General features: G+C 54.5%; 14 protein-coding genes across 14 annotated transcripts; 6 read left to right on the top strand and 8 right to left on the bottom strand.

Annotated features, from left to right (window-relative positions):
• Window positions 1-27: 27 nt before the first annotated feature.
• On the top strand, window positions 28-1,971 carry MVES1_002110 (uncharacterized protein; the record flags this gene model as incomplete). The annotated part of the gene is made up of 3 exons (XM_056206942.1): window positions 28-44; window positions 73-236; window positions 263-1,971. The coding sequence occupies 3 exons, from the start codon at window positions 28-30 to the stop codon at window positions 1,969-1,971; spliced, it is 1,890 nt and encodes a 629-aa protein (XP_056062917.1).
• On the bottom strand, window positions 1,972-5,622 carry cnd1 (condensin complex non-SMC subunit Cnd1; the record flags this gene model as incomplete). The annotated part of the gene is made up of 1 exon (XM_056206941.1): window positions 1,972-5,622. The coding sequence occupies one exon, from the start codon at window positions 5,620-5,622 to the stop codon at window positions 1,972-1,974; it is 3,651 nt and encodes a 1,216-aa protein (XP_056062916.1).
• A 96-nt stretch (window positions 5,623-5,718) lies between these two features.
• Window positions 5,719-6,557, top strand: SEC62 (Translocation protein S62; the record flags this gene model as incomplete). Its single annotated transcript, XM_056206940.1, has 2 exons — window positions 5,719-5,735; window positions 5,831-6,557. The coding sequence occupies 2 exons, from the start codon at window positions 5,719-5,721 to the stop codon at window positions 6,555-6,557; spliced, it is 744 nt and encodes a 247-aa protein (XP_056062915.1).
• Window positions 6,558-6,577: 20 nt separating this feature from the next.
• On the bottom strand, window positions 6,578-9,364 carry ALG6 (dolichyl-P-Glc:Man9GlcNAc2-PP-dolichol alpha-1,3-glucosyltransferase; the record flags this gene model as incomplete). Its single annotated transcript, XM_056206939.1, has 1 exon — window positions 6,578-9,364. The coding sequence occupies one exon, from the start codon at window positions 9,362-9,364 to the stop codon at window positions 6,578-6,580; it is 2,787 nt and encodes a 928-aa protein (XP_056062914.1).
• An 86-nt stretch (window positions 9,365-9,450) lies between these two features.
• On the top strand, window positions 9,451-12,666 carry ARP1 (centractin- actin- protein of the dynactin complex; the record flags this gene model as incomplete). Its single annotated transcript, XM_056206938.1, has 7 exons — window positions 9,451-9,504; window positions 9,531-9,595; window positions 9,622-9,945; window positions 9,975-10,650; window positions 10,704-10,731; window positions 10,829-11,259; window positions 11,287-12,666. 7 exons carry the CDS (start codon window positions 9,451-9,453, stop codon window positions 12,664-12,666), a joined length of 2,958 nt encoding a protein of 985 aa, XP_056062913.1.
• Window positions 12,667-12,759: 93 nt separating this feature from the next.
• MVES1_002105 (ubiquitinyl hydrolase 1) lies at window positions 12,760-14,149 on the bottom strand (the record flags this gene model as incomplete). Its single annotated transcript, XM_056206937.1, has 3 exons — window positions 12,760-13,671; window positions 13,703-14,011; window positions 14,045-14,149. The coding sequence occupies 3 exons, from the start codon at window positions 14,147-14,149 to the stop codon at window positions 12,760-12,762; spliced, it is 1,326 nt and encodes a 441-aa protein (XP_056062912.1).
• A 1,120-nt stretch (window positions 14,150-15,269) lies between these two features.
• On the bottom strand, window positions 15,270-15,902 carry MVES1_002104 (uncharacterized protein; the record flags this gene model as incomplete). Its single annotated transcript, XM_056206936.1, has 1 exon — window positions 15,270-15,902. One exon carries the CDS (start codon window positions 15,900-15,902, stop codon window positions 15,270-15,272), a length of 633 nt encoding a protein of 210 aa, XP_056062911.1.
• Window positions 15,903-17,157: 1,255 nt separating this feature from the next.
• MVES1_002103 (uncharacterized protein) lies at window positions 17,158-18,339 on the top strand (the record flags this gene model as incomplete). Its single annotated transcript, XM_056206935.1, has 1 exon — window positions 17,158-18,339. The coding sequence occupies one exon, from the start codon at window positions 17,158-17,160 to the stop codon at window positions 18,337-18,339; it is 1,182 nt and encodes a 393-aa protein (XP_056062910.1).
• Window positions 18,340-18,382: 43 nt separating this feature from the next.
• MRT4 (mRNA turnover and ribosome assembly protein) lies at window positions 18,383-19,288 on the bottom strand (the record flags this gene model as incomplete). Its single annotated transcript, XM_056206934.1, has 1 exon — window positions 18,383-19,288. One exon carries the CDS (start codon window positions 19,286-19,288, stop codon window positions 18,383-18,385), a length of 906 nt encoding a protein of 301 aa, XP_056062909.1.
• Window positions 19,289-19,387: 99 nt separating this feature from the next.
• On the top strand, window positions 19,388-20,461 carry LIA1 (deoxyhypusine monooxygenase; the record flags this gene model as incomplete). The annotated part of the gene is made up of 1 exon (XM_056206933.1): window positions 19,388-20,461. The coding sequence occupies one exon, from the start codon at window positions 19,388-19,390 to the stop codon at window positions 20,459-20,461; it is 1,074 nt and encodes a 357-aa protein (XP_056062908.1).
• Window positions 20,462-20,520: 59 nt separating this feature from the next.
• On the bottom strand, window positions 20,521-21,503 carry MVES1_002100 (uncharacterized protein; the record flags this gene model as incomplete). The annotated part of the gene is made up of 2 exons (XM_056206932.1): window positions 20,521-21,363; window positions 21,399-21,503. 2 exons carry the CDS (start codon window positions 21,501-21,503, stop codon window positions 20,521-20,523), a joined length of 948 nt encoding a protein of 315 aa, XP_056062907.1.
• A 189-nt stretch (window positions 21,504-21,692) lies between these two features.
• On the bottom strand, window positions 21,693-22,638 carry MVES1_002099 (uncharacterized protein; the record flags this gene model as incomplete). The annotated part of the gene is made up of 2 exons (XM_056206931.1): window positions 21,693-22,415; window positions 22,444-22,638. 2 exons carry the CDS (start codon window positions 22,636-22,638, stop codon window positions 21,693-21,695), a joined length of 918 nt encoding a protein of 305 aa, XP_056062906.1.
• Window positions 22,639-22,703: 65 nt separating this feature from the next.
• Window positions 22,704-23,595, bottom strand: MVES1_002098 (uncharacterized protein; the record flags this gene model as incomplete). The annotated part of the gene is made up of 2 exons (XM_056206930.1): window positions 22,704-23,168; window positions 23,323-23,595. The coding sequence occupies 2 exons, from the start codon at window positions 23,593-23,595 to the stop codon at window positions 22,704-22,706; spliced, it is 738 nt and encodes a 245-aa protein (XP_056062905.1).
• Window positions 23,596-23,719: 124 nt separating this feature from the next.
• MPE1 lies at window positions 23,720-25,405 on the top strand (the record flags this gene model as incomplete). The annotated part of the gene is made up of 1 exon (XM_056206929.1): window positions 23,720-25,405. One exon carries the CDS (start codon window positions 23,720-23,722, stop codon window positions 25,403-25,405), a length of 1,686 nt encoding a protein of 561 aa, XP_056062904.1.
• Window positions 25,406-25,430: the final 25 nt, after the last annotated feature.

Below are 25,430 nucleotides of genomic sequence, written 5' to 3'. Positions count from 1 at the left end.
CGCCAAATTTTGTGCATTCCTTCTTGCATGGCTGCGCGGAAAGTGTACGTATGGCAAGACGACTCATACCAGTCTCGTGGTAGGACCGCCGGACGGTAACCTGCGCGAGCTCGTTGCAAAGACGAGTGCAATTGCAGCGAAACATGGCCCCTTTGCAGCAACATTTATTGTCGGCGACTTGTTTGCGTCGACTTGGTCGGACGAGGCCCAAGCGCTGTTGGACGGCGCGCTCACACGTACGTAATGGCGATCCTAACATTAGTACCGATGAAAACCTATTTCTACTATGGCACACGGCCACTTCCTGCTCAAGTTGCGGCCAAGATACCGGGCCAAGGAAATGAACCTATTGCGCTAAACGACCAGCTGTACTATATGGGCAGCAACGGCATCCTTGAGATTGACGGGTTCCGCGTCGCATTCCTCGGCGGGTCCTGCACAGATCTGGACCTAGCGCCGCGGCTGGAACGCATGCCACCGGGGTTCAATTCGTACACCACGCTGGACACGCCGGAAGACGTGGCCGCTGGTTTGCAGACATTGCTTGAAAATCCAGCGCTCGTTCTCGGCAAGGCTGTACCACCTCTCCCGCTCAACAATGCAGGGAGCTTGCAAGAAGCGCGCGCGCTGTCCGCTGCACAAAATTCGTACACGGAACAGCTTGCACACGACGCGACAGCCTTGGGCGAGCGTCGCGCGATTGATTTTTTGTTCTGTAATGCATGGCCGCGCAACGTGGAGCGCCTTGCGTCTACGCCCTTGCCGGATCCCAACGCACCTGCCTGGGGCACCGAAGCTGTCACACACCTTGCCGAAGCCGCACGCCCGCGCTACTTTTTTGCACGCGCGCCCAGCGAACAAGAAGCGCGGGCGCGCGCTTTAACAATAGCACCGTCTGTGCTGGCGTGCGGCGCATTTTGGGAGCGCGAGCCATACGAGAATCCACCGTTTGCGGCGATTACACCGCCGTTTTTACCACCTGTGACGCGGTTCCTATCGCTGGCCAAGGTTGCGAACGCGGAAAAAGCGCAATGGTTCATGGCACTTTGCATTGTGCCGGCGGATACGCTGCTCAAAGGCGACACAGCCTCTGCCGCACTGCAGCGCCCTGCCAATCTGACACAGAGTCCATTGCTTGCACCTGCAGCGCCACCGAAGCAGTCTGCCGAACCCCTTCATGCTCGCTGGGACGCCGCACCAAACGCCACAAAGCGCCGCAAACACAAGCATTCTCGCGAGCCCGTTGCGCCGGTCGGCCCCGAGCGCTGTTGGTTTTGTCTGAGCAATCCCAACGTTGAAAAGCATTTGATCGTGTGTATAGGGAACGAGTCGTACATTGCGCTGCCCAAAGGCCAAGTACCCATCGCTTCCGACGCTTCCTCGCCCGTTCCTGGCGGCGGGCACGCACTGGTAATTCCCATTGCGCATATGCCGTCGATCTACGCGCCGGATACCGCCTCGGCGGCTTTGTACAATGAAATCGATGCGTTCAAACTGGCTTTGCGCAAATGCTACGCGGCGTACGAAGCCGTGCCTGTGTTTTGGACCGTGGTGCGTCGTTCTGGAGTGCGCGCCGGGCATACTCAAATACAGGCTGTGCCTGTCCGCCGCGATCGTATGGACGGCATCGAGTCCTATTTCCGCGGCGCAGCACAAGACCAAGGGCTTGCATACGAGGATGCTGAGGTTGCCGAGGCGTTCGCTACGCCCATGCAGCCATCCGAGTTAGTACGCGCCACAGACCGCGACGATTTCTGCATGATGGAGCTGGATCATGTGCGCCTGCTCATCCTTCTGCGCGGCGAACGTTTCAATTTGCAGTTTCCCCGCGAGACGCTGACGTCCTTCCTCGGGATGCCAGAGCGCGCGCAATGGAAAGCGTGTGAGCGTCCCGAAGAAGTGGAAGCAGCGGAAGCAGACGCATTTAAAGAAGCATTGCAAGAATTTACCGATCCTATTCTGGATGCATAGCTATGTCGCGGCCACCTTGCCTCGTTTCGGCCTCGTAGGGGCGCGCCGCTTTTCTGCGTGCGCAAGGTGTGCATTGGTAGCGCTTTCCAACGCCTTTTCCTGCGATCCCTGGGCAGAGGCGTGGGCGAGTACGTCTTCAAACTCGCGCAGATCGGTATCGCCAGCCTTGGCCTGTGCGCTCTTGCCTTGGCGCATCTTGGTGAGAATTTCAGTGAAGCGCTTGTACACTTCTGGGCTGTACAACTTGTCCTGGTAAAATGGCAGCGCCTCTACCAGCTTTTTTACGGACCGCTCGGAGCGGTAAGGCAACAAGGAGAGGCAGAATGCAATATCACGCCATTGGCGCTCCTCGGTCGTGAGGCGGAAGCGCTGGCAAAGCTTTTCAATCACATTCTCCGCCTGGCGCTCCTTGTCGATAAAGGTGAAAATAAAGCGCATCGTGTTAGTAAACACCTCTTCTTCCACGGCATGCTGCCCGGTAGAGAGATGGCTGATGATATCGGGCAAATTGTTGTACACAGCATTCTCTTTAGTGGCCAGCTCGCTGAAAAAGAGCTTGGCCAAATCGCTCACGCGTGGCTCGCTGTCCTCCAAGCACTTGGCCAGCTCGCCAAGCTGTCCTTTGACCTTGATCATACCGTTCAGAATCAGGTGCGTGAGCACCATGAGCGTGTTTTTCTTCACGCTCAGGTCCGCGTCGCCGAGTCCTGCATAGAGACGCTCGCTATTTTCATCGACAAGCGTGCCAAAACAGATGGCCACATCGCCAAGCCCAATCACGACATTCGCACGCACCACCGCATCGTTCGAAGTCTTGAGCACATGCAGTAGCAGCGCCAAATTCGCCTCGCAATATTCGGTAGAAATGCACATGAATTTACAGAGAGAAAGTGCTGCTGCGCGCCGGATTCGCGCGTCGGGGTAGTCGTGCATATTGGCGCAAATGTGTGTAATCATGGGCCCAAAGCAAGCAAGCAGGCTCTGGGGCCCGTACAAAAGCTCGCGGTCCTTGATAAAAGCAACCATATCCCCAACCTCGTCTTCAGCACTCCCCGCGACCTGATCCAGCTCGGAGCCTGGTTGTTTGTCCTGGTCAGCGCTCGCATCCTGCGCAGCCTTGCGACGCTTGAATTCACGCTCGACCGACTCGAGGTACACAATCTCTTTGAGGGCAATGTGGCCAACGACGAAGAGGAACTGCGCAATGCGGAATGGGTTTTGGTCAGCTGTCGTGCCGAGCGAGACAAGCGTGAGTTGCCGCAGCATTTCCGAGGCAAGTGCGTCGGGCTGTTCGCCAAGCAAATAAATCGCTTGGATCGCGTGCTCCGCCGCGCTGAACCACGTATCGTCGGTGCCTTGGATCTGCACCACGGCGCGGAGCCTTGCAAACATGGGGTGTGACATCGGGTATCGCACATTGGCATCGCTAAGCGCACCTTTGACCTTCTTCGCACTTCCGCTGACGCGCTGGAGCGCAATGCAGGTATGCTTTGCGAGCACAAAGTCGCGCATGCCGAGCGGCCCAAGGCCAATCTGCAAGAGGGTATCGATTTTGTCCGCGACAAGAGCTCGATCAGCTGTGGCAAGCATGCTCAGTACCATAATCGCACCACGCCGCTGTGCTTTGGCAATTGGACGCGTGCTGGCATACACTTCCCACAGCTTGTCAATCACGTCTGCTGCGACGAGGTGCTCTGCCTGCATGGTGCTAAACAACTGCTCGAGACTTGTCAGTTCCGCCAGGGTGGCGGAGAGTGTGAGCTCCATCATGTGCCGCGAAATGCGCGCGACGTTTTCTGTACGCGATAGGTTGGGGTAGGGGTCAAAATACAGTGCGCGGTATACGTCAATCAGTCTGCTGCGCACGCCTTTGAGCTGGCTTCCATCCTCCATAACAAGCGCATTGTCTTTTGCCCAGATCAGGTGCACCATCGCACGCACGCCCTCTGCAGCGCCACGAATTTTGTACTCGTGTGCAATGCGAAAAAACTCCATGCTCTCTAGCACTTCGGCCTTGTTAGTGGAGGCAAGGAGCTGGACGAGGATGAGTATGCTTTGTTCCAGTGCGTAAATGAACACGAGTGCATCGGCGTAGTACTGAGCAGTGAGACGCAGCTTGGTCAGCTTTTCCTGCTCAGCTTGAGTCATGGATTGCTGCGACGCGGCGAGTGCGTCGAGGTCCAGCACAGACTTGCGCGGCTTGCGTTCGGGCAAAGAGGGGTCTTCTTCTTCCTGCTCGGGGAATGCAAGTGCCGCGTCGCTCTTGGCCAGCTCCGCATTCACTACCTCGGCGCGCTGTTCCCATGCAACAGCATCTAATTCGCCTCCATGCATCATCCCGTAGGGGTGCGACAGGACCAGCTTGACCAGCAATGCAATCGCATTCCTGCGCACATTGCTTCCTCTGTCTTCTAATGCCCGCACGGCTAATGCGGCCATCTCGAGACGCTGCGGGGCAAACTTGACGGGCATGTCACAGAGGCCCGCGCAAACCTGAATTGCTTTTGTGCGCACAAACGTGGTGAGATCCAAAAAGCGCTCAAAGATGCGCTCAAAGAAGGTATCGATTTGTTTCTGGTGAGGATTTCGCTGCACTTCCTCGTCGATCTCGTCATGGACGGGCGCAACTTCGTCCTGGGCCATAGCCAAGTCTTTGATCAAGTGGCCTTGCACCTCGATCATGGCATTCCGCATCGGATACGACTCACTATCCATTTGTTTTTGCAGCAAGCTGATCTGCTTTAGGATGCTGTGTGGGTTCAGCTCTGCCATGCGCACAAGGAATCTTCCATAGCTGCGCGGACTCTTGCTGTCCATGCTCGTAAACGTCTTGCTTGCCGCGTCGCGCAGCACATCTTCCGCGAGTCGCTCCACGTCGTACTCTACACGCAGCATGTACAGGAGCTCCGCCATGGGCTCTGCCATATGCTCGTAGTACTGCAGCGACTGCGCAATACTGGTTTGGACGTTAAACGCTTGGCCATGATTTTTGACTGCAAGGCAGATCACCTTTGCCATGCCGCGCTTGATCGCCTGCGACTTAAAGTAGCTCTCATTTTCCTGCAACAGCATCACAGGGCGCAATATACAGCGAGAGACAAACGTATCGCGGACCGCCGCAGAGGACCACAAGTGGTCCGAAATAGTGCGCAAAGCACGCGTCATGGTGGACAGGACCGCGGGGATGGACGAAGCCCACGTCCACGTATCTGCCCCGCGTGCAGCGCCACGCTGTGAGTTCTGCTGCACTCCTCCAAACAAGGCGCGGTGCTTTTCAAGCGACTGCACAAGCCACTGGAGCAGGAATGCGTACCGTTCCAAAGGATCGGCGAGTGCCGGCAACTGGCCAGCGTCCGTCTCGTGTGCAATTTGCTCGGTGATTGTACTCATCCCACTCAGAAGAGAGTCAAGTAGTTTATGGCATGCTCCTGGGCTCAGGGACGCAACATGTTTACAGCACGACGCCATCGCACCGTACATCGAGGGGTCTTGCACGGCTGTCGCCATCGTCGCCACCGCATCGACGATGCGATCGACAATGGCGAGCTGTGCTTCTGCACCATGGGCATCGATGTCTACTGCCTCAAACTCCAGCTCGTCTTCCTGCAGGCGCAGGAGCTCATCTGCAAGGACAAAACCACTGGACGCCATAGCGCAACACTCACCAGAGCGCGGTGTTGTGCACGCGCGTCAATCACGTGATACGCTTCTCGCACGTCGCCGCGCTACAATCCACTCACTTCCACCATGGTGCGTGCGCAAATGTAGCTGACAGCAGGACCGGCAAGCTAGTGCGCCGCCCGAGGCGCGGCTTATAGTTGATTTTTTGCGGTATGTAATATACACTTGCTTACAACAGCGCCAAAGCCGGTATGAAGACGCGTTCCGGCATTGTCAACGGCCAGCGCGCGGAATATTTTAAAGGCACAGCCGCAGTCAAAGCGCTGCTCTCGCCGGCGTATGCAAAATTGAAAAATGCGCCTAAGATCACGACTGAGGAAGAGGCCGAGCAGATGCTGCACAAGCTCTTGCCCTTTGCCTTCTTCTTGCGTGTGGAGCGCGGCGAGAGTGCGAATGTGAAGACGGCGCCGCGGCCGCTTCAAGTTAATCAGGTGCAGATCTTCCAGCCGGATATGTATTATGTATGGTTCTACGAAGGGTCTCAGCTTGTGGTCAAGCTGGCGGGCTTGGGAATGGTGATTTTGATGCTCGCAGCGGTCATGTTCCCTCTCTGGCCAACCTTTTTGCGCCGCGGCGTTTGGTATCTGTCCGTGGCTCTACTGGGCCTGTTTGCTTTACTGATGATTATTGCTTTGATCCGGCTGATTATATGGGCTGTAACGATTGCTGTCCTTCCTCCTGGGATCTGGATCTTCCCGAATTTGTTTGCAGATGTGGGCGTCATCGAGTCCTTTATCCCACTTTGGAGCTGGGACGTTGTGCCCGAAAAGATCAAGATCAAGAAGGCCAAGAAGGCCAAAAAGGTCAAGAAGGCCGAGTCGGGCGAGCAAGAGATGGTCGGCGCAACAATAGAAGAAATCAGCGACGAGACGGCAACACGCGACACGTTTGCGGATTTGAACTAGCACGTAGACATTAAAGTACACTATTTCTTGACTGTTTTCGGTGCTGCAATGTTGTGCGCAATGAGCCCTGTGGCTAGCGCGACTTCCACCTGCTTCTTCATGGACCAGAGCCAGATTTGTGCAAGGACAGGGGTGACGAGCAAGACATTCAACACAGGGAACAAATCAGGGTAGCGCTGCAAGAGCGCACTGTGCTGCGTAAACAGTTGCGCAAGCAGCAACACAAGAATTGCGCCGTGCACGCACGCACTGAACCACGCGACAAACGACTTGCGCTTCGTCGTGAGCTCGGCGAAAGGGCTGTACCCCACCATGGCATTCCACGCAATTGTCAACACCAACGCCTGCATACCCTGTCCATCGCGTAGTAACAAAGGCCACATGCCAAACACGCCGACATTGTTGGCCAGTACCGCCCATTCCCAGTCCGCAGCCGCTGCACCGGCGCCTGTGCGGTCGCCTTTGGTAGTAAGGAGCAGCGTGAGTGGGAGCAAAGGGAGAAGAATGCTCTTTTCGTGCGTCTGGAAACCGAGCAAAAAGAAAGCCAGCGATGTGGACACAAGGGTATATGGCAGTAAGCTTGCTGCAGGGGATGGTGAAGAGGAAATGGGACGCTGGGGTGCGCTCACAACACGCCGCCTCGCGGGACGCTTCGCGATGGAACCAGCCATCCAGGTGCTTTGGCTCCCCGCAAAGATGGATCCACTCGCGATGCTACGGCGATCCGAGCCGCGGCTCGATTCGTGCGCGGAGCCGGTAATGCTCGGTGCGGCAATGCTCGGCGCAAAGCGCTGCGATCCCGCGACGGACCGATCGCGACCAGACGCAATCGAGCCCGCATGTCGGCGCACCGTTGCGACGACCTGCTCGGCCTGCGCATCGTCGAGAATCGTTTCGAGGCGCGCCGTTTCGGCGCCAGCGCGGAAAAGCAAAATGCTGCCCGGCAGGATGGCCAACAAGGTAGCCACAAGGCTCAGCTTTGCGAGCGCCATAGTGGAAAAGAGATGCTTGAGCTTAAATGCGCCCAAAGGAAGCACGTTCATAAAGCACCACACATTTGCGACCTTGTCCTCAAACACGCCGCGCGCCAACGGAAAGATGCGGTGGATGCACTGCTGCAGCAATGCACGCGACCCAATCCAAGGGAAAAACACAAGCAAAAAGGTGATTGAGGTTCCCACCGCGAGCCCCAGAAAGAGCCAAGCACCACGGCGCACGTCCTGCCTTGCAAGCCCAACACAGCGGCCAAGCATCACCGCAAAGATGGCAGGGGAAAAGTAAAGCGCCATTTGCTTGAAGCACAACGACAAGCTAAAGAATATCGCTGCGATCACGTACTCGTAGCTGATCTGGCGACTCAGCGAATGGAGCAGCATCCGCTGCAATCCCGCGGCGCCGTGCGTGTCTGCACCGGGCCGAATCCCAGCACGAACATTGACGTTGGGCAGCTTTGAGCAGAGTAGAGCAAAACACGCCGCTGAGAAACCGAGCATCACCGCATTGTACTGAAAGTGACCGTGATCAATGAGGATGAGTGCTGGCTGTAAAAGCACAGAGAACAGCGCTACGTGTCTTGCACGCACACTGCGCCCTTCTAAACGGCGCTCCAAAAAGTAGAATACGGCAGGGATGTAAATAAGCGCTTCGAGGGCCAGCACAGAGATGCGCATATACAGCACGAGCGCCGTCGAATCGTTCCCGCGCGACGTGTATAACGCAAAACTCGTGCGCAGTAAAGGGAAGAACGAGGCCACGTAGCCACACACAAGACTGACCCACGCAGTGAGCGGGGGATAGTCGAGACCCCAGTAGGGCAAGTCATACCGGTACCATTGCACGGTTGGCACGTGCAAAGTCATCTCGATCCAGTGTCGCTGTGCCTCAAAGTCGCCATGCATCGGCGACGTGCCACGTCCGCTGAACCCGCCCAATGCAACCATGCAACGCACAAGCAATGAGGCACCGAGTCCAAGCGGGATTACCCACTGTTGCATTTCTTCTTGCGCCATCCAGCGCAACACGTCGCGGATCGGCGAGTCTGCATTGTACGAAGCGCTGGGACCCTCGCGGACGCGAGATACAACCTTAGGAGGTGCGCTTTCTTCTTGCGTGCGCGCATACCGACGCGAGCTCGCTACGCTCGCAGCGTCCGGCGCGCGTCCGCGCGCGTTGGGGACAGAGAGACCACCCTGGCTCAGCCAGCTCGCGGATTTGCGCAGCGCAGGCGTCGTATCCGATGACACCGTCAGCTGTGCATTGCTTTCACGCCAGTTGGCTATGCGCTCATAATTTTTCGTCAAGCTTTCGGGCAAGACCTCTTCGCGCATTGCAATGTTTTCCGCGCCATGCTGCGTCCGCAAAGCACGCGAGCTTGGAACTGCTCGCACACTCGAGGCATCATACCGGTGCATTTTTGTGCTGCCGCGCGCAGAGCCTGCATCGTGCGTTGCGCTCGGCACCCGCGTGTTGCGTACGTGCGGACGCTGCGTTTCGCTCGAGGCGACCCGTCGATCCTTTTTCTGCTGATTCTGCGCCGCCCATGCCTGCACATTCTCCATATTTTCATGCTCATTTGCATCCACGTCCTGAATCCTATCCAAGTGCCGCGAAGTGCCGGGACGTGCGTGCGAGCGGCTGGACAAACTTGGTGGGGGGCCGCGCGTGCTGCTGCTCACGGACGCACCGCTCGCCTTATCACGCGTGCGACGCTTCGCAGAACGCATGTTTCCCACGGGCATATCTGCTGCGCGGTCGAGATCTGCGTCCGCATCCGGCGCAGCGTGCACCTTCCCAAAAAAGCGGCTCATGCTCCGGGAAAAGAGGCGCGCGCGGCTGTTGTGTCGATTGCTGACTAAAAATGTGCGCAACACTGCGCAGCGCCGCGTCGTGCCGCATGCCGAGCGAGTTTGAGGATGTGCTGACGAACCAGCCCGTGGTGCTCGACAATGTGCGTACTTCATCTACTTACCATAGGGTTCCGGCACGATCAAGGCGGGATTTGCAGGGCAAGACACGCCGAAGAGCTTTTTCCCCAACTTGTGCGTAGTCGATTTGCTCATCGCAGTGTCGGACGTCCCAAGCACCCTCGTGTTATGGCCGGCGCAGTCGAGGGTGACCGGTTTATTGGGCGCAAGGCTCAGGAGCTGCGTGGCCTTTTACGCGTGCGGTACCCGATGGAGCATGGGATTGTGAATGACTGGGCGGATATGGAGCGGATATGGAGTTATGTATATACCGATGGCCTTAAGACTCAAAGTGAGGAGCATCCCGTGCTTCTCACCGAAGCGCCGCTAAATCCGCGTACGAACCGAGATACTGCCGCACAGATCTTTTTTGAGACATTCAACGTCCCGGCCATGTACATTAGCATCCAGGCGGTGCTCAGCTTGTACGTTGTGCGAAATTACTTACACACAGATACTCGTCCGGACGCACCACGGGCGTTGTGCTCGACTCGGGTGACGGTGTGACACATGCGGTGCCTGTGTATGAGGGCTTTGCGCTTCCACACGCGATTCGCAGGGTAGATGTTGCGGGCCGCGATGTGTCGGATCATTTGCAGATGCTGCTTCGCCGCTCGGGCTACTACTTGCACACCTCCTCGGAGCGCGAGATTGTGCGTGCAATCAAGGAGAAATGCTGCCAGCTCGCTACCTATCCTGGACATGAGGAGCGCGAGGCGAAACGTCCGGTTGAGTTTACCTTGCCCGACGGCAACATTATTAAGCTCAACGAGGAGCGTTTTCGCGCGCCGGAAATTTTATTTAATCCCGAGCTTGTTGGCCTCGAAGACGCCGGCGCGCACCAGATCCTTGCTGACTCGATCGGGCGCGCAGATATGGATTTGCGGCGCAATCTATACGGCAATATTGTCCTGAGCGGCGGTACAACACTGACCAAGGGCTACGGCGACCGCCTATTGCACGAGATCAAAACGCTCGCGCCTGTCGATACAAAGATTAAAATCTCAGCACCACCAGAGCGCAAGTACTCGACATGGATCGGTGGGAGCATCTTTGCAGGCCTCAGCACATTCCGCAAAATGTGGATCTCTGCGCAAGACTACATGGAAGATCCCCACTGTATTCACAAGGTATGCATTTCTGCGCAGTCACTTACGCCCTGCAGACATTTTGAGCATCCCAGGGCCAATCGCTCTGCGTCGAAAATCCATGTGTGTAACTATGCGCCCTTCAAATTACGTGATATGATTGGTCTACATATTTGCGCCAATTTACTTTATGCCAATCATCTAGACTTACAAGCTATAGGGCGCTTGTTTTGCGCATCGATCTCTGTTGGCGCACGTTTTTGGTTTGGCGTGACTGTACCCGCCGTTCAGGTAGCTGTCAGCGATCTGCACGCCGACGTATTTATGAAAGAAACCATACTGGCGATGCGATACAACGCATTGCTGCCGCAGGATACGGCGTTGCAAGTTGCGGGACAGGCACATGGTGCGAAGCTCGCGCCATATGCGCAGCAACGCGATTTTTCTATTCTCAGAGTGCAAGGATCCGGCAGTTTTGGCAGTGTATACATTGCAGACTGGCGGAGCCCGTTGCCGAGTGATGCTCGTGTATCTGCCATGCAGCATGGCGGGACGCGGGCAGGGTATGTGGGCAAGCACATTGTAGCAATCAAGCGGATACGGAAGCAATTTGATGATTGGAACGATTGCTTAAAACTGAACGAGCTTCGGGTACGTTGGATTGACTTCTCACCTCAGGCACTTTCGAGAATACCATCACACGACCATATAATTCCCTTGTACGACGCTTTTTTGCCGCCATCGACCAAGGAACTCCATATTGTGTTCGAGAGCATGGAGGGAAATCTGTATCAATTGATTAGGACGCGCAAAGGGCGCCTATTGACTGCTGGGCTAATGGCTTCCATTCTAAAGCAGGTATTACTTGGTCTGGATCACATTCATCAACACGGTTTTTTCCATCGTGATATCAAGCCCGAAAATTTACTCATCACGACTACCGGCCTAGGAGACTACCCTACCTCCATCTATCCCTACGGCGGGGTGGAACAGGATGCGATGGTGATTGTAAAGATTGCTGATTTTGGTCTTGCACGCGAAATACAAAATACATCGATGTACACAGAGTACGTGTCCACCCGATGGTACCGCGCACCAGAGGTGCTGCTCCGGTCGCCGTACTATTCATCGGCAGTGGATATATGGGCACTTGGAGCCATTATGGTCGAGCTTGCTACCCTTGAACCACTTTTTCCGGGCGTGAATGAGGTTGATCAGATTATGCGGATCTGCTCCGTGCTCGGCTCGCCTATGCAGAGTGCACAGTCTCTATCTGCACCGATGATGGGCGGTGGTCCTTGGAAAGAGGCGCGTGCGCTGTGCGAAGCAAGAGGCGTGCAGATCCCAGCGTCGCAACCCATTCCCTTTGATACGCTTTTCCCCGCGCATACGTCTCGGAATTTCGTCCAGCTTTTGTTTTCCATGCTTCGTTATGACCCTGCATTGCGCCCGGATACCAAGGCTTGTCTTGCACACACATTCCTTCAGTCTGAAGCGCCATTGCTTTGTCCACACACTGCTGCCGACGATCACAAAAGCCAGGCTGGCTCGCTGCGTCCGAACAGCCGCCACCGGTGCGTGTCGGATGAAGTTTCGTGGAACGCGGAGCGATTTTCCACATGCGAAACTGACACAACCCGAGTATGTACGTCTGCTTCCAGCTACCCTGAACATGCGCATGTGTTGAGTACGGACGGACCTGTTTTGCCTTACAGCCTTTGGCGGCGCAGCACTAGTCACTCGCAAAGTATTTCTTCGGATGTCCGCGCCTCTGTTTCGGAAGGTTATCCAGGGTCGAGCGAATTTAACCCGCCCGAGATGGAAGGAACCTGGTCCGTTCGCCATGCACCCAAACCCCCCGAGACACCTGGATTCTGGGCGGGAAAAAAGCAGGGAAACGATACCCGACGTCTCTCCAAGGAAGAGCAGTTGAAACGGCGTGAGGCAGAAAGCGCTCTAATGCGCGATCGATCTCGCGCCGTGATGCAGAAACGCATGCAAATAATCGAGGCGCGCACCCGTCGTCCTACACCAGACAGCCCGAGTGGTGGGTCATAGTCGGCTAGGCACCCGCCGCGCCATTGAGTGCAATTTTGCGCAATTTTACATACCCTGTAGCGTGCTAGTACCACCACTGTAACACTGTATTTATTATGAACGCCTGCGGCTGAATCTCGAGCGCCCAAGCCAAGGACGCCTTGACGGGACTTGGCTTTGCGGCATATGTCGATCGTTACTTGCCTCTTCGGATAGTGTCTCGTGTGTGGAAATGGTATGCTCGTCCAGCTCGTCTGAACGTGCCGCAGCGTGCGTTGGCTGCACAAGCATTGGTTTGGGCGCTGCAGAAACGGCAAGTGCGGGGGCGGGCAACGGGTCCAGAAGCGGAGACGTGGTCAAAACGGAGGTCATTTCGGGGGGCTTGTGCGCTGGAGAGGGACTGTTCGCAAGCGGCACAATATGCGGCGGGAAGGAAGTGTGCGTGGAAACACATGTTCCGTTTTTTGGGACAAACGGCGACTTTCCTGCACTGTTGTCCATATCCAGCGCGCGATAAAACAATACATACGCACTTCCCGTCTCGGGCGAGTCGCCGTAAAACTTGGCAATCTCTGACTCTGAAATGGTCTCTGCCAATTCATCGTCAAAGAGGACCCAGCGGGGCCCAACTCGAATGACAGAAATGTAATGCCCTTGGTGCGCTCCTGCGCCAACGTGGACGACAATCCCAAACAACTCGTACTCGCGGTCTGGATTATTGGCTTGATTGGATGCGTTAAAGAGGCGCAAGTCCAATGGGAACACGACGCGACACGCATTCTTGATGTACGCTTGAGCGCCCTCGTCCCAACCGAACCGCTTTAAGTGCAACGCAAGAATATCGGGCAAATGGCGGATTTTTATACGCTTCTCCGCCTCTTGTAAACTTGCACAGGTATCGCAGAAAAATTTGTTTCGCCCGCTTAGCATTTCACTCTCGGAAAATTTGCGCAGACAGGAAGAGACACTGGTAAATGGCGCGACGTTAATGGACAAATCAAGAAACTCTTCATCGCGATTGGAGATCTGTTGTGAGTGTCGTGTCGTGTATACATACAGATTCGCACGTTAGGCATCGCGTCTCATTCGTAAGGATACCTTGGAACAGTCTGTGTACATAGGTTCTTGGCACAGCATCCTTGTCCACAGAGGGCGTACCCGCTGCTCGTTCTCCTTTGTTTTGCTTCGTCTGCGCGGCCAAGTCTTCTCCAATTCGATTCAGCGTAAAAATTAGGAACTCGTGTGCGTCATGATGCATCGAACTGTCGAACAAGTCACAGTTGCGCTGCAGCGTCACCAGAAATGATTTTATCGCATCTTGGTCGACCGACTTGCCCAAAATCACGGGCATCTTGCATGTTTTGTTCTGCAGTAAGATTCATGCTCTGCATATACATACAAGCATAGTCGGCGTCTTGGTAATGGTGGCAATGCTTGGCTGCGAGTCAACGCTTGTGTGCGGTGCACATACATTCATATAGACCTGTGTCCCCTTGTGTGCCATAGCGTCAAACAGTTGCATAAGCGATCGCAGTAGAGTGTCATCTTCGGAAGCATCCGACCGTCCAATTTCGACTTTCTGGCCAAGGACAGCGTCTCGGAATGGGTGGCAGTGAAACAGCGCTTGCAGCACGGAATTTAAATAACTTGTGGTTAGTTTGTGTGCTAAAGACACACCATGAGTTGCCAAACTGGATGGGTTAGTATCGCTCCGAAATCATGACAACGTACATTGTCTATCCCAAGCAGAGCAATCCGCGCATCCGATTCATACACTGTCCGTCCGTCGTCGTGAGACCAGCAATTCCACTCCGTGGGCGACCATTGCTTTCCATGAGGTGCTACAGGCAGTGCTGTTCGACGCGCCGGCGAGCCTAAAGAAATCGCACTTATTGGGGACAGGGGGTCACGGGGACTCTCCTGCGAGGACCCCATCCGGCGCGGCGTGACGACATGCACAATTGGTTGTGCGGGCTGTGAAGATACTCCCGATGGCGATGATGGTGCGGGTAGAGTATCCCCATCACTTTGCAGTATTTCTTTGTCGGAAACAGTGTTCTCTGTTGCATCTGTTCGTGCTGGATTTGTGTTTAGCGCAGCAGACGTTCCTGGTCTGTTCCCTCCTTGTACCTTTGCACCGAGACCGCTTTTGCGGCCGGGCGATCCTGGCGAATCCTGATTGTTGATGTTAAATAAGGACTTCCAGGAGAAAGACATGGTTTGTACGTCCTGGAGGACAGCCTATGGCCCCTTGTACAAGAGTCTTTGTAGTCCGCGCCAGTGGATCGGTGCGGCTGACGGCGTCAAATTAGGGCGCCTTAGTAAAACTGGTACCCACACAGTGCCTGAACGCATCTGGACTTCACAAGACAGACAAAATGGGCTAAGTGTAAAAAAAGTAAGTTTAAAATGCTAGCATACACTATTCCAGCAGTGCTATAGCTATCATGGTACCGAGTTTCAAGCAGATAAAATGCTCGGTACATCCAAGGGTTCCTGCCCAAGCACAGCCCAGACAGGAAAAATAAAAACAGAGCTGAACAATTCACAGAATCGCGCAACATTGGCACCTGCCATAAATCATACATGGTTGTCGTCACATCATAATCCACACTTTTTAAACTTTAGAGCGCAACAGGCCCGTAAAGGGAGAAGTCCCAAGGGTTGGGCTTGTGGCTATCCCAGAGCTTGAGGCCAGTAGTGATACCCTCGTCGAGCGTACCAGTGGTAGCCAGCTTCTTGAAGGCCGACTTGGTCAGGTCGACGTGGTTCTTGCTGCAGCCAGCGCACTCGTCAACGATGCGAACCTTGACACAAACCGAGGTCTTGTCGTTGCAAAGACGAACAAACTGACCGCACTGGGGGCCGCCGTCCCAGCCCTTCATGACTGCACCAATGTGGTTGGAGTTGGAGGGGTCCCACTTGCCGTTAGAGCAGGCGGGGGCCTTGAGATCCTCGGACGCGTACCAAGTAATCTTGATGTTGTGGTCAATGAGCTTCTCATTGTCCGAGGGTCCACTGGTGAACAACCTCTCGTTCTTGTGACGAGCAGCCATGCCATAGGCAGACTTGCCGCGGATGTTGAGGGAGCGCTTGCTAGGAGCGTCATCCTCAAAGTCGTTGTCACCGATTTTGGAGTCGAACACGATGAGATCGTTGCCGTCATCATCGTAGTACTTCTCCTCGGTACGGACTACCGCGGCGAAAGCAATCAGCGCAACAAAGGCGTAAAGAGTAAACTTGACAAATCGAGACATTGTAATTTGTATTGAGGATAGAAAAGGTCCACTTGAGGAGATAGAGGGTATGGAAAGGTAGGCGTCTAGCGCGCTAACAACGTTGTGTGGGTAAAGGGGTTAGTGGATGATGAAGAGCTCTAGAGCCTAGACCAGGCCATATATAAGTGAAGGCCCTATCGGCCGCTGCCGCGTGTGTTGTTTGTTCGGCGTGCGTATGTTCGCCGTTTTTATGGGTGCTTAGCAAAGCGCACTTTCAACGATTGGCTGAAAATCAATTATTTGCTGCGTATTGGCTCGTTGTATCCCGCGCAAAATTTGGACAAATCGCACAGAGCGTTCGATCACTCATAAATGCGTTTTAATTGGCTCGTTCTACTTTATTATGCATTTACGACGTCCTTGCTTGAGGTGCGCATACAAATTGATTGTGCTGTAGTGAATAGCCCGCGAATGAGTGGTATTTGTTATAGTCACTGGGATTACCTACCGCAATGGATGGCCAGCGCCAAGGAAAATCTCTGCCACGTGGTGAGACTAAGGACGCTGTTGTGGACCTGGCGTACGATGGGGTCCAGCGCTGGCGCGGCAGTCGGGTTGCTGGAAGGGCGCGTGGCGGAACAATGGGAGCTGTGAAAGCGGTGGCAAGTTGGAAGTGGGCTAGGGAATGGTCTATGTACAAGGGAACATGCCAAGGGTATCATTGCTGCGTCAGGGTTGTTAATGTACATCGTCCAGTTGAGCTGTTTCAAGGATATACTTCCCCTCCTTGTACTTTTCCGTAGTGTTGAACGCTCGGTCCTTTGCTTGTCAGTTTTGTGGAGCACTTGCACATACATATTTCCAGCCGAGGTATGCATTGCATCGAATACAGTACACGTCTCGAACAGTGTGCTTGCCGGTGCGCATATGTCGATCATCAGGTTCTCCAAAGCTTACATTGACTGTGGTGTCAAAAAGAAACGCACGCCCCATTTTCCCGTTGAATTCCTGCGTCCATCTTGTTTAGTACTGCTCACTTTTAGACTTGCTTAACGTACCTTACTGATAAGGGCTTCTAATGTGGTTAAGTGCGTCTTGCATCTAGTACATCCATATACGTATTGCGATTGTAAGTAACGCTTGTGCTGTAGTCCCATCTTGTATTCGCGACAGCCGCGCGCGTTGTCGCTGCGACTCAAACGCGAAAGGGTGGCGTCTACCAAAAAAGTCACTGGTAGGTAGTCCGTGCTGGGGCCGTGCACTTCCCCACGTGATGCATTCGAGGACTTCCATCATGTTGGCTTTTGCACACGGCAACATGCTGCGATCAATCCCGATATCCATGCGCACGAACACGCTTGCACGATGTGTGCAAATAAACACAGGTATCCACTCACTTGTACTGCCTTTTCGTCATGGATATGCTAGCCAAGCTGGCGGTGACAAGCTGACGGACGAGCAGAAGAGAGCAAAGGCACAGGAAGATTTGCTCAAGTTACTCCGCGAGGAGAAAAAATCCACTGAAGCGAAGCGTCAAGAGGCGTCCTTGGGACTTGCCGGTGTAGCACTTGCTCAAGGCGGCTCGCGCGGCGAATTCAGCGAGCGCGTTGATAAATTGACTGGCGTAGGCAAACCGTGGAAGAATCTCGACGGTGCCGAGAAAGTTGCACGAGCTACTGTAGGCACGTCTCGCTTCTTTTTGATCGGGTTTGGCGCTTTGTTGACTCTTGCGATTGGCTACACAGTCACATCTGAGCTTTTTGCGCGGAACAGCCCTACAGTAATTTACGAAGAGGCATGCAAACTGCTTTTGCGTAACAAGAAGATCCACGAATATCTGCTTGAGCCCTACATTTTCCAGACGAACGTTGCACAGTACATCGGCGATTATTCGCCATTGAATCCACCTTCGCACCCTAGCCGTCCTTCGCAAACAGTTCATTCCTCTCGCACTTTCGACCCTCGCACCGGCGACGACACCTTGTACCTTCACTTTTACATTGAAAGTCGCGACAAGGACACTCCGTTGAGCTACTGGCAAACGTTTCGCTTGGGTGTGATTGCCGGAACACATTGGGCGAAGGACCGCGTGCTGGATGGATACGATACTGTTAAGATTTGGTGGGACGACCTTGACAAAGAGCCAGCGGAGCTACCCGCAAAACCTTTTAAACCAGAGAAGCCTACACAGCCCTGGTGGATTACAAAAAAGCTTCGGGGTGCTGTGCATAGCGTCGGGGAACTGGTAGGGAGCTCCAAGGACGCATTGGGCATGGCCTCAGTCGATTTCTCTACTGGATTGCGCACAGTGCCAGGCACATTTACGGAAGGAGAGGTGCATATTGAGTTGCTCAAAGACGGAAAAGGAGTTTACCAGTACAAACGCTTTTATGTTGATGTGCCTAACTCGAGCTCACCGCTGCGCCGCAGGGTATACCTGGACTCGACGCACGACGAACTACCAATTAGGAATTGATTGTGTAGCTTTAAGTACGTAGCTGCGACAATAAACGAACCCTTTAGAGCTGCAGCCCTTCAGGGAGCATCATTGCACTGTCACGCTCCTCGATCATATTAATTTCGTCGGGTTCGTCGTCGTCGTCGTCGTCTTCGTCGTCGTCGACCATTTCTTCATCGCGCCCGTGTTCTTGCACGCGGCTCTTCTTGGTACCGAGCAATGCCCCCGCATTCTTTGCAAGCTCCAGGTCACTGTCGGACAAGGGCACATCAACAATGACGCCTTCCTTTTGGTTTTCTTCGCCGGAAGCGCCGATTGCGGACCAGTATACCAGAGGAATGAGACGGAAATGCGCCATTTGGATCAAAAGGTGCTTGAGAATCTGTGCCTTTTCCGCCGTCAATATTTCTCCCTTTTTGCAAACGGTAAAGTCTTGGAGTAGCGTGGGGATACCGTTCTTGAGCTGGGTGGGCATATTGAGCTTGCGCAATTGGGGTTCAATATTGTGCGGCAAAGTTTCGCGCGGTTCGGTGTAAATCATAACAGGACCTGCCTCAAGTTTAACAGTTTCCGTCGCCTTGCCACCCATACGTGCAAAATCGAGGCGCTGGTAATCGCTGCACCAATCGAGGACCTCTGCAGGCGGCGAATCTGTAAACAATAGACCCACGTTACCGCGCAGACGTTTCGACAGTGCTGCCAATCTCGGACGAATCTCTTCAGATTCAGACTCACCCAGCGCTTTGGCAATCACACGCAGCTTTCCAAAGAACATTTTGGAGCCTGTCCAAAGCTTGCGCGCCTCGTCCAGGTACAAGTTCCGCATATTGCTAATGGCAAAAACCCATACGTAGGAATACTCATTCGCAGCATCACGCACTGATCCAATCAAATTCTCTTTATGCTCCCTCGTCTTTGCTTTTGTCCTTGTGAGCGAGACAACTTTTGCACGCTTTGCTTTTGCCATGGTGACAAAGGAACGGCGTGCGGCGTTGTGTGCTGCAACAAAAAAAATTTAACGGTTACTAATCATTAAACCAAAACCGCACTTCTTCTTTGGCCACTCATGCCACCGAGCTTAGACGCGCTGGAAGTGTCGTTGTTGAACACTTCCGGAAAGGTGAAATTAGATGCGCGTTTTCGTACTCTGTTTACACTAAAGTCGCTAGCGTCCGTATCGGACGAGAACTGCGTTCGTGTGATCTCGATTATTGGAAAAGGCTTCGAGGACGACTCGGCGCTGCTGAAGCATGAACTGGCGTACGTTCTTGGGCAAATTCGCGACGTTCGCGCCTTGAAATGTTTAGAGGATGTTCTCGCTGATGAAAAAGAGCATACCATGGTGCGCCACGAAGCAGCAGAGGCGATGGGTGCTATTTCTTCGCCGGCATCATTGCCATTGCTGCAACGCTACCTGGAGGCCGATCCAGAAGTGTCCATTCGCGAAACGTGTCACTTGGCAATCAACAAAATTAATTTCGACAGTTCAGAGCAAGGAAAAGCGGAGCGTGCGCGGCAAGAACAGCTCGAAAAGGCACATGGCGACGCGATTTCGGCGGCATCCAATGCCGCCGCACCAATCGACCCCGCTCCTGCGACGGTACATGTTCCGGCCTCAGCGCGCGCGGAGGGAAATGTGTACTCACTTGAGAACGTTGCGCATTTCCGCACATCGTTGCTAGACAACAGTTTGCCGCTGTTTGAGCGCTACCGCGCCATGTTTGCACTGCGCAATACGGTGCAGCAAGGCAGCAAAGAAGCACAAGAGCTTGCTATGCAAGCGCTCGCAGACAGTCTTGTGGATCCAAGTGCGCTCTTCCGTCATGAGGTATGTTTCGTGTTTGGCGAGCTTTGCCATCCAGCGTCAGTGCCTGCCATGTCCAAGGTACTGGACGACGATGCAGAGCACGAGATGGTACGACACGAGGCTGCCGAGGCGCTTGGCGGTGTTCTTGAGGAGGCTACCGAAGGGGGTGAGATTGCACAGGCCGCCGTGGTCAAGACGCTCACGCGCTGGGCAGAGGATACAAGTGCGCCGCGTGTAGTGCGAGAAAGCTGCATCGTTGCGCTGGACGAGATTGCGTACAATAACGATCCGACGCAGTTCCAGCCTATGGACGCGGTCGAACTGGAAATGTAATAGAAGAGATAAAAATACTATCATCTACGCAGAGAATGTAGTAGTGTTTGCGCTTCAAGTTAGGCAAGGCCGGCGTCCTTCATGGCCTTGAGCATCAGGTCACCAATCTTAGCGGGGCTGTCGGCGACAATGGCACCAGCCTTGGTCAAGGCACGCACCTTGTCGTCAGCACCGCCTTTGCCGCCGGATATGATCGCACCGGCGTGACCCATACGGCGGCCTGGGGGCGCTGTCCGGCCCGCGATGAAGGCAACAACCGGCTTGGGGACGTCCCTGGTACGGTTGTGCTTTTCGAGGTACTCGGCGGCATCTTCCTCCATGCTACCACCGATCTCACCGATCAAAACAATTCCCTTAGACCTGTCGTCCTCCAGGAAAAGCTTGACCATGTCGAGCGTCGTCGAGCCAGGGTAGGGGTCACCACCAATACCCACCACAAGCGACTGGCCGAGACCAACGTTCGTGGTTTGGTTCACAGCCTCATAGGTGAGCGTACCGGATCGCGAAACAATGCCGATGCAACCGGGAGAGTGTACATGGCCCGGCATAATGCCGATTTTGCAGCCCTCTGGGTTGATCACACCAGGGCAGTTGGGGCCGACAAGGCGCGTCTTGCTCTGGTTCTTGAGCGCGTTTGCAACGCGGATCTCGTCCTTCTGCGGGATGCCCTCGGTGATGGCAACAACGAGCGGAACCTCGGCATTGACAGCTTCAATTATCGCATCCGCGGCGCCGGAAGGGGGAACGTAAACGACGGATGCATCGGGCTTGGCCTTCTCCATCGCCTCCTGCACGGAGCCAAACACGGGCTTGCCCAGGTGCGTGCTACCCGCCTTTTTCGGGTTTACGCCGCCAATGATGTTGGTACCGTAGGCAAGCGACTGCTCACTGTGAAAAGTACCCTGCCTGGTTAGCTCTCTCTGTATGGAGTACGCACTGTCTTGCCGGTAAACCCTTGGACGAGGACCTTGGAGTCCTTCTTCACGTACACGTTCTTGGCCGTGTCCGCGTAGCTTTGGCGCACTGCGGACGTCGAGAGCATGCGCGAGATGCAGCCTGTTGTCAGCACAAAAATTCTTCGATTTACGTACTTGAGCGCTGCACTCCACTGAGCAAGCTGAAGGGCGTCTTTGCAATCATCCTGCTGTGCGCAATGGTATTTGCTGGCCGGCGCTCGGTCGGCGCCCAGCGCCCACCGGGAACGGGTCACGTGTATTACACGTGCTATGGCCTACGGCGCGGGGCCCAACAGGTGGAGTGCTTCCTGCAGGTGCGTGCGTGCGGTTGCAACATCGTCGTAGTCGAGTGCACTCGACGCCCAGCGAGATAGTTTCTGTACTTTGGCAATGTCTGCAATACCCAGCCCACTTTCTGTATCGCGTGTTTGCGCGGGCGGCGCGCTTGGCGTGAGGAGGGTCGTGTGCGCGTCGGGGACAAACATGTGTGCCTTGGGTTTCTGCGTCTCTGACGCTGTATGCGCAGGGACGTCAGGCATCTTGGTCTCGGATGCATTTTGGCTTTTGTCACTAAAACTCTTTGCACTCGCATCGTCGTCTCTCCTTTGCGATGCATCCTCATCGCCAACGTGCATAGGCGTGGCAGGTCGAGATAAAACCTCTTCATCCTCCGTAGTACAAGGGCCTGAAGAAGGCTTCAAGCCCTCTCGGACCGCCTTGGAAATCTGCGCAGCCTTCCATTTTGCGTACCGGATTTTCGTCAGCACATCTGGCTCCAACGGCCCAAACACGGTGAGTAGCTCAAGGTATTTTGCAGCGGCCATGAATGCACGCACAGTGTTGCTAAAGTGAGCAGGGTGGTGAGCGTACCGACTCGCGTTCCCCTCGCGATCCTCGTTGTCTGCCGCGAGAAATACATTGTGCGCAAAGTTTTCTACATAGGCATTGCCCACAGTGTCGTTGTTTACTGCATCATTATCCTTTAATGCTTGCTTGCGCTTTTGTAAGTGGAGAAGCGGCACCTACTGATTCCAAGTCGTCCATAAGGCGCACCAGGAATGCTTTGGCTTCCGCATCGTTTGTCGGTTTCAAAACGCCGAGTTGCGCAGCGTAGTATTTGCACCAGTATGCTATCACAGGATCAACCTGATCCACTTCTTCCGCGCGCTGGATATACACGCTCACGTCCTTGAGCGATCCAGGCACGGCATTGGCGACCATTGTCGTTTCTCGGAAAGGCCTCCACATGCGTCGGTCTACAATACAAATGAGTCTACTGTACACTATTATTCGTCCGTCATTTCGTCATGGGTCGTGGTCGTAAGCGCTAGTGGTGTATGAATGTCAAGGGTGGGAAATTGCGTCCTGCCGGGTCCGTCTGAGCCAAGCAGCTGCTCGCCCAACTGCGCGAGTTGTAAAAGCAAAAGGAGTTTCGCCGCATTGCTGTAGCTTTGTGCGACGCGGACCGCAGCGTTGAGCTCATCTGCAACGCTGCGGCGATTTTCAATACTGTACAGAGCTTCGACATACGGTGGCGCACGCACGCCCGCAAGCGCAGGGTTGTTTACATCGAAGACAAACAGTGCCATGGTCTGTTCAAGCTCGCCGAGAAGATGGGGGTGCTCCTCTCCTAAAGGCGCAAGCTGCTCGGCGGTAAACGATAATGCCTTATCGCTGTTTCCTTCTCGAAGCAGCTCAATCATGCGAAGCTGCTGGAGATGGAAAAAAATACGCGGGCTTGTATCGAGGATCTGTCGTGTTAGCATGTTCATAAACACTAGCATGGCGCGGTAACGATCAGTCGAAAGATGGTGATTAGGTTTTTTGTTCAGCATCGCAGCGAGCTGCTTAGCGTGGTGCATGAACATTTCTCTTCATCTCGTATACGCCGCCAAAAATACGCACCTCTGGATTCATTTCGTTCACAAGCTCAATCGCGCCCAAGACATCACCTTGCATGATTTTATCGCGCATGTCGATGCGCAACTGCATATTCGGCAGGTCGACTTCCGGGACATGACCTGTTTCAAGACTAAACTGCTCCGCAGCTTCTTTGTATCCTTCAACAATAAAGAAGTCCATCAGCAATTTATCCAGCTCCTCTTTAGGCACCCGAATATCGGCTAGCTGCGCTTCCCATTCTTCTCTTGATACCATGCTCTGCCGCAGCATGGACATGAAGAAAAGAAGCACCGCGCCATGATCACGTTTTGTCACGTGAATCACGTGCATGCCTTTACGCAACGGCGAGCGCACTGCTTGTGCTGTTGCCTGTGCGTCGTGTGCGCCACTTTGCTTCAGGATGGCAACGTCCGCAGTGTACTACAAGTTTCGTTCTCAAAAAGAGCCACAGAGAATCACTTTCGATGGGACTGGAATTAGCGTTTGGGAATTGAAACGCGAGATTATCTTGCAGAATAAAATGGGCGAAGGCAGTGGATTCGATTTGGCCGTGTACGATGCCGACACGGACGAAGAGTACAAAGACGATAATTACAGTATTTCACGATCATCGCATGTGACTGTACGCCGTTTGCCTCCATCGAAACCCGGGCGCGGCACAGCACAGATGTACGTCTCGGACCTGCATACTCCGGCTGCCGCAGCTCCGGAACCTGCGTCAAGTAGCGCCAACAGCAGTGGCAACGCACTTTATCGTGGCCCTATGACGAAACGCTTTGATGTGCACGACCAAAATGTACCGCAGCAAGTGGCAGTACCGGCGGAGGGCAATGCGAGCGGCACCGAAGCGGCGCGCATCGCTGCCATGTTCCAAGCAACTACAGAGCAATGGGACGAGACACAAGAGCGTATGGCGCATGCAAAGTACCGCGAAAGAAGCGGTGCACCTCGCAGGGCGCCTCCGGCGCGCCAAGGAGGAGACTATGCACCGCCAGCCGTCGAGCGACCTCCCCCTCCTGCAGGTTACATCTGCTACCGCTGCGGCCAGAAAGGGCATTGGATTCAAGAATGCCCCACAAATGACAACCAGGACTATAATAACAGACCGCGGTTCAAGCGCACAACGGGTATCCCGAAAAGTATGCTCAAAACCGTGGAGCAGTCTTCTGCGGAACAGATGACCGGCGTGATGGTCACGCCCGATGGCTCTTACGTGGTTGCGACTCCGGATAGCTCGTCGTGGGATCGAAGTCGTGCTCGGTCGCGTCCTTTGTCCAAGACGGACTTGTATCAGTCTGCACCGTCCGACCCTGCGTTGGCCTGTCCATTGTGCTCCAAGCTGAAGCGCGATGCAGTCAAGTCGCTGTGCTGCGACACTTCATTTTGCGAAGAGTGTGTGCAGACATATTTGTTTGAGCACGATTTCACGTGTCCTGAATGCGAGAAACATATCCCTGATTTGGAGACGCTTAAGATTGACGACGTGAAGCGCAAGCAGGTGCGCGAGTACATCGACAAGACGATTGAGCGCAGTGAGCAGGCATTTGAGCAAGGAGAAGGTGCTGACGAGGAGGCGGCGCAGCTCGCGACTGAAGCTGCAGCCGATGCATTGCCCAGCGCAGAAAAAGCGGAGGAGAAGCCCGTTGAGCAGATAGCAGAAGTGTCATCGACGCTGGACAAGGCGCCGACAAGTACGAGCGAGGGAGCAAATGAGCAGGCCCCTGATGCTTCTGGGTTTAATCCCCAATTTGTGCAGCAGCTTGCGATGATGCTCCAGAATCCGAACTTGCCGCCGCCGATGCGGATGCAAATGCAAATGCAGCTTCAGTTTCAGCAAATGCTGTTTTTCCAAATGTTTTCATCAAGTGGGCAAGATGGGAAGGCTGGGGAGATGCCGGGGATGCCGGGGATGCCGGGAATGCCGGGAATGCCAGGAATGCCAGGAATGCCAGGAATGCCAGGAATGCCAGGAATGCCAGGAATGCCAGGAATGCCATCTATTCCTCCTGTACACTCACACGATTCAAAACGTGAGCGCGATGATTTCGGTGGGCGTGAGCCAAAGATACCGCGTAAAACTCGATAATGTATACCTACTGTACTATAGATGC

Source organism: Malassezia vespertilionis, chromosome 4, assembly GCF_029542925.1.
Source record: "Malassezia vespertilionis chromosome 4, complete sequence".
In the NCBI taxonomy this organism is placed as follows: Eukaryota; Fungi; Basidiomycota; class Malasseziomycetes; order Malasseziales; family Malasseziaceae; genus Malassezia; species Malassezia vespertilionis.
This window is presented reverse-complemented; position numbering and strand designations above follow the sequence as displayed.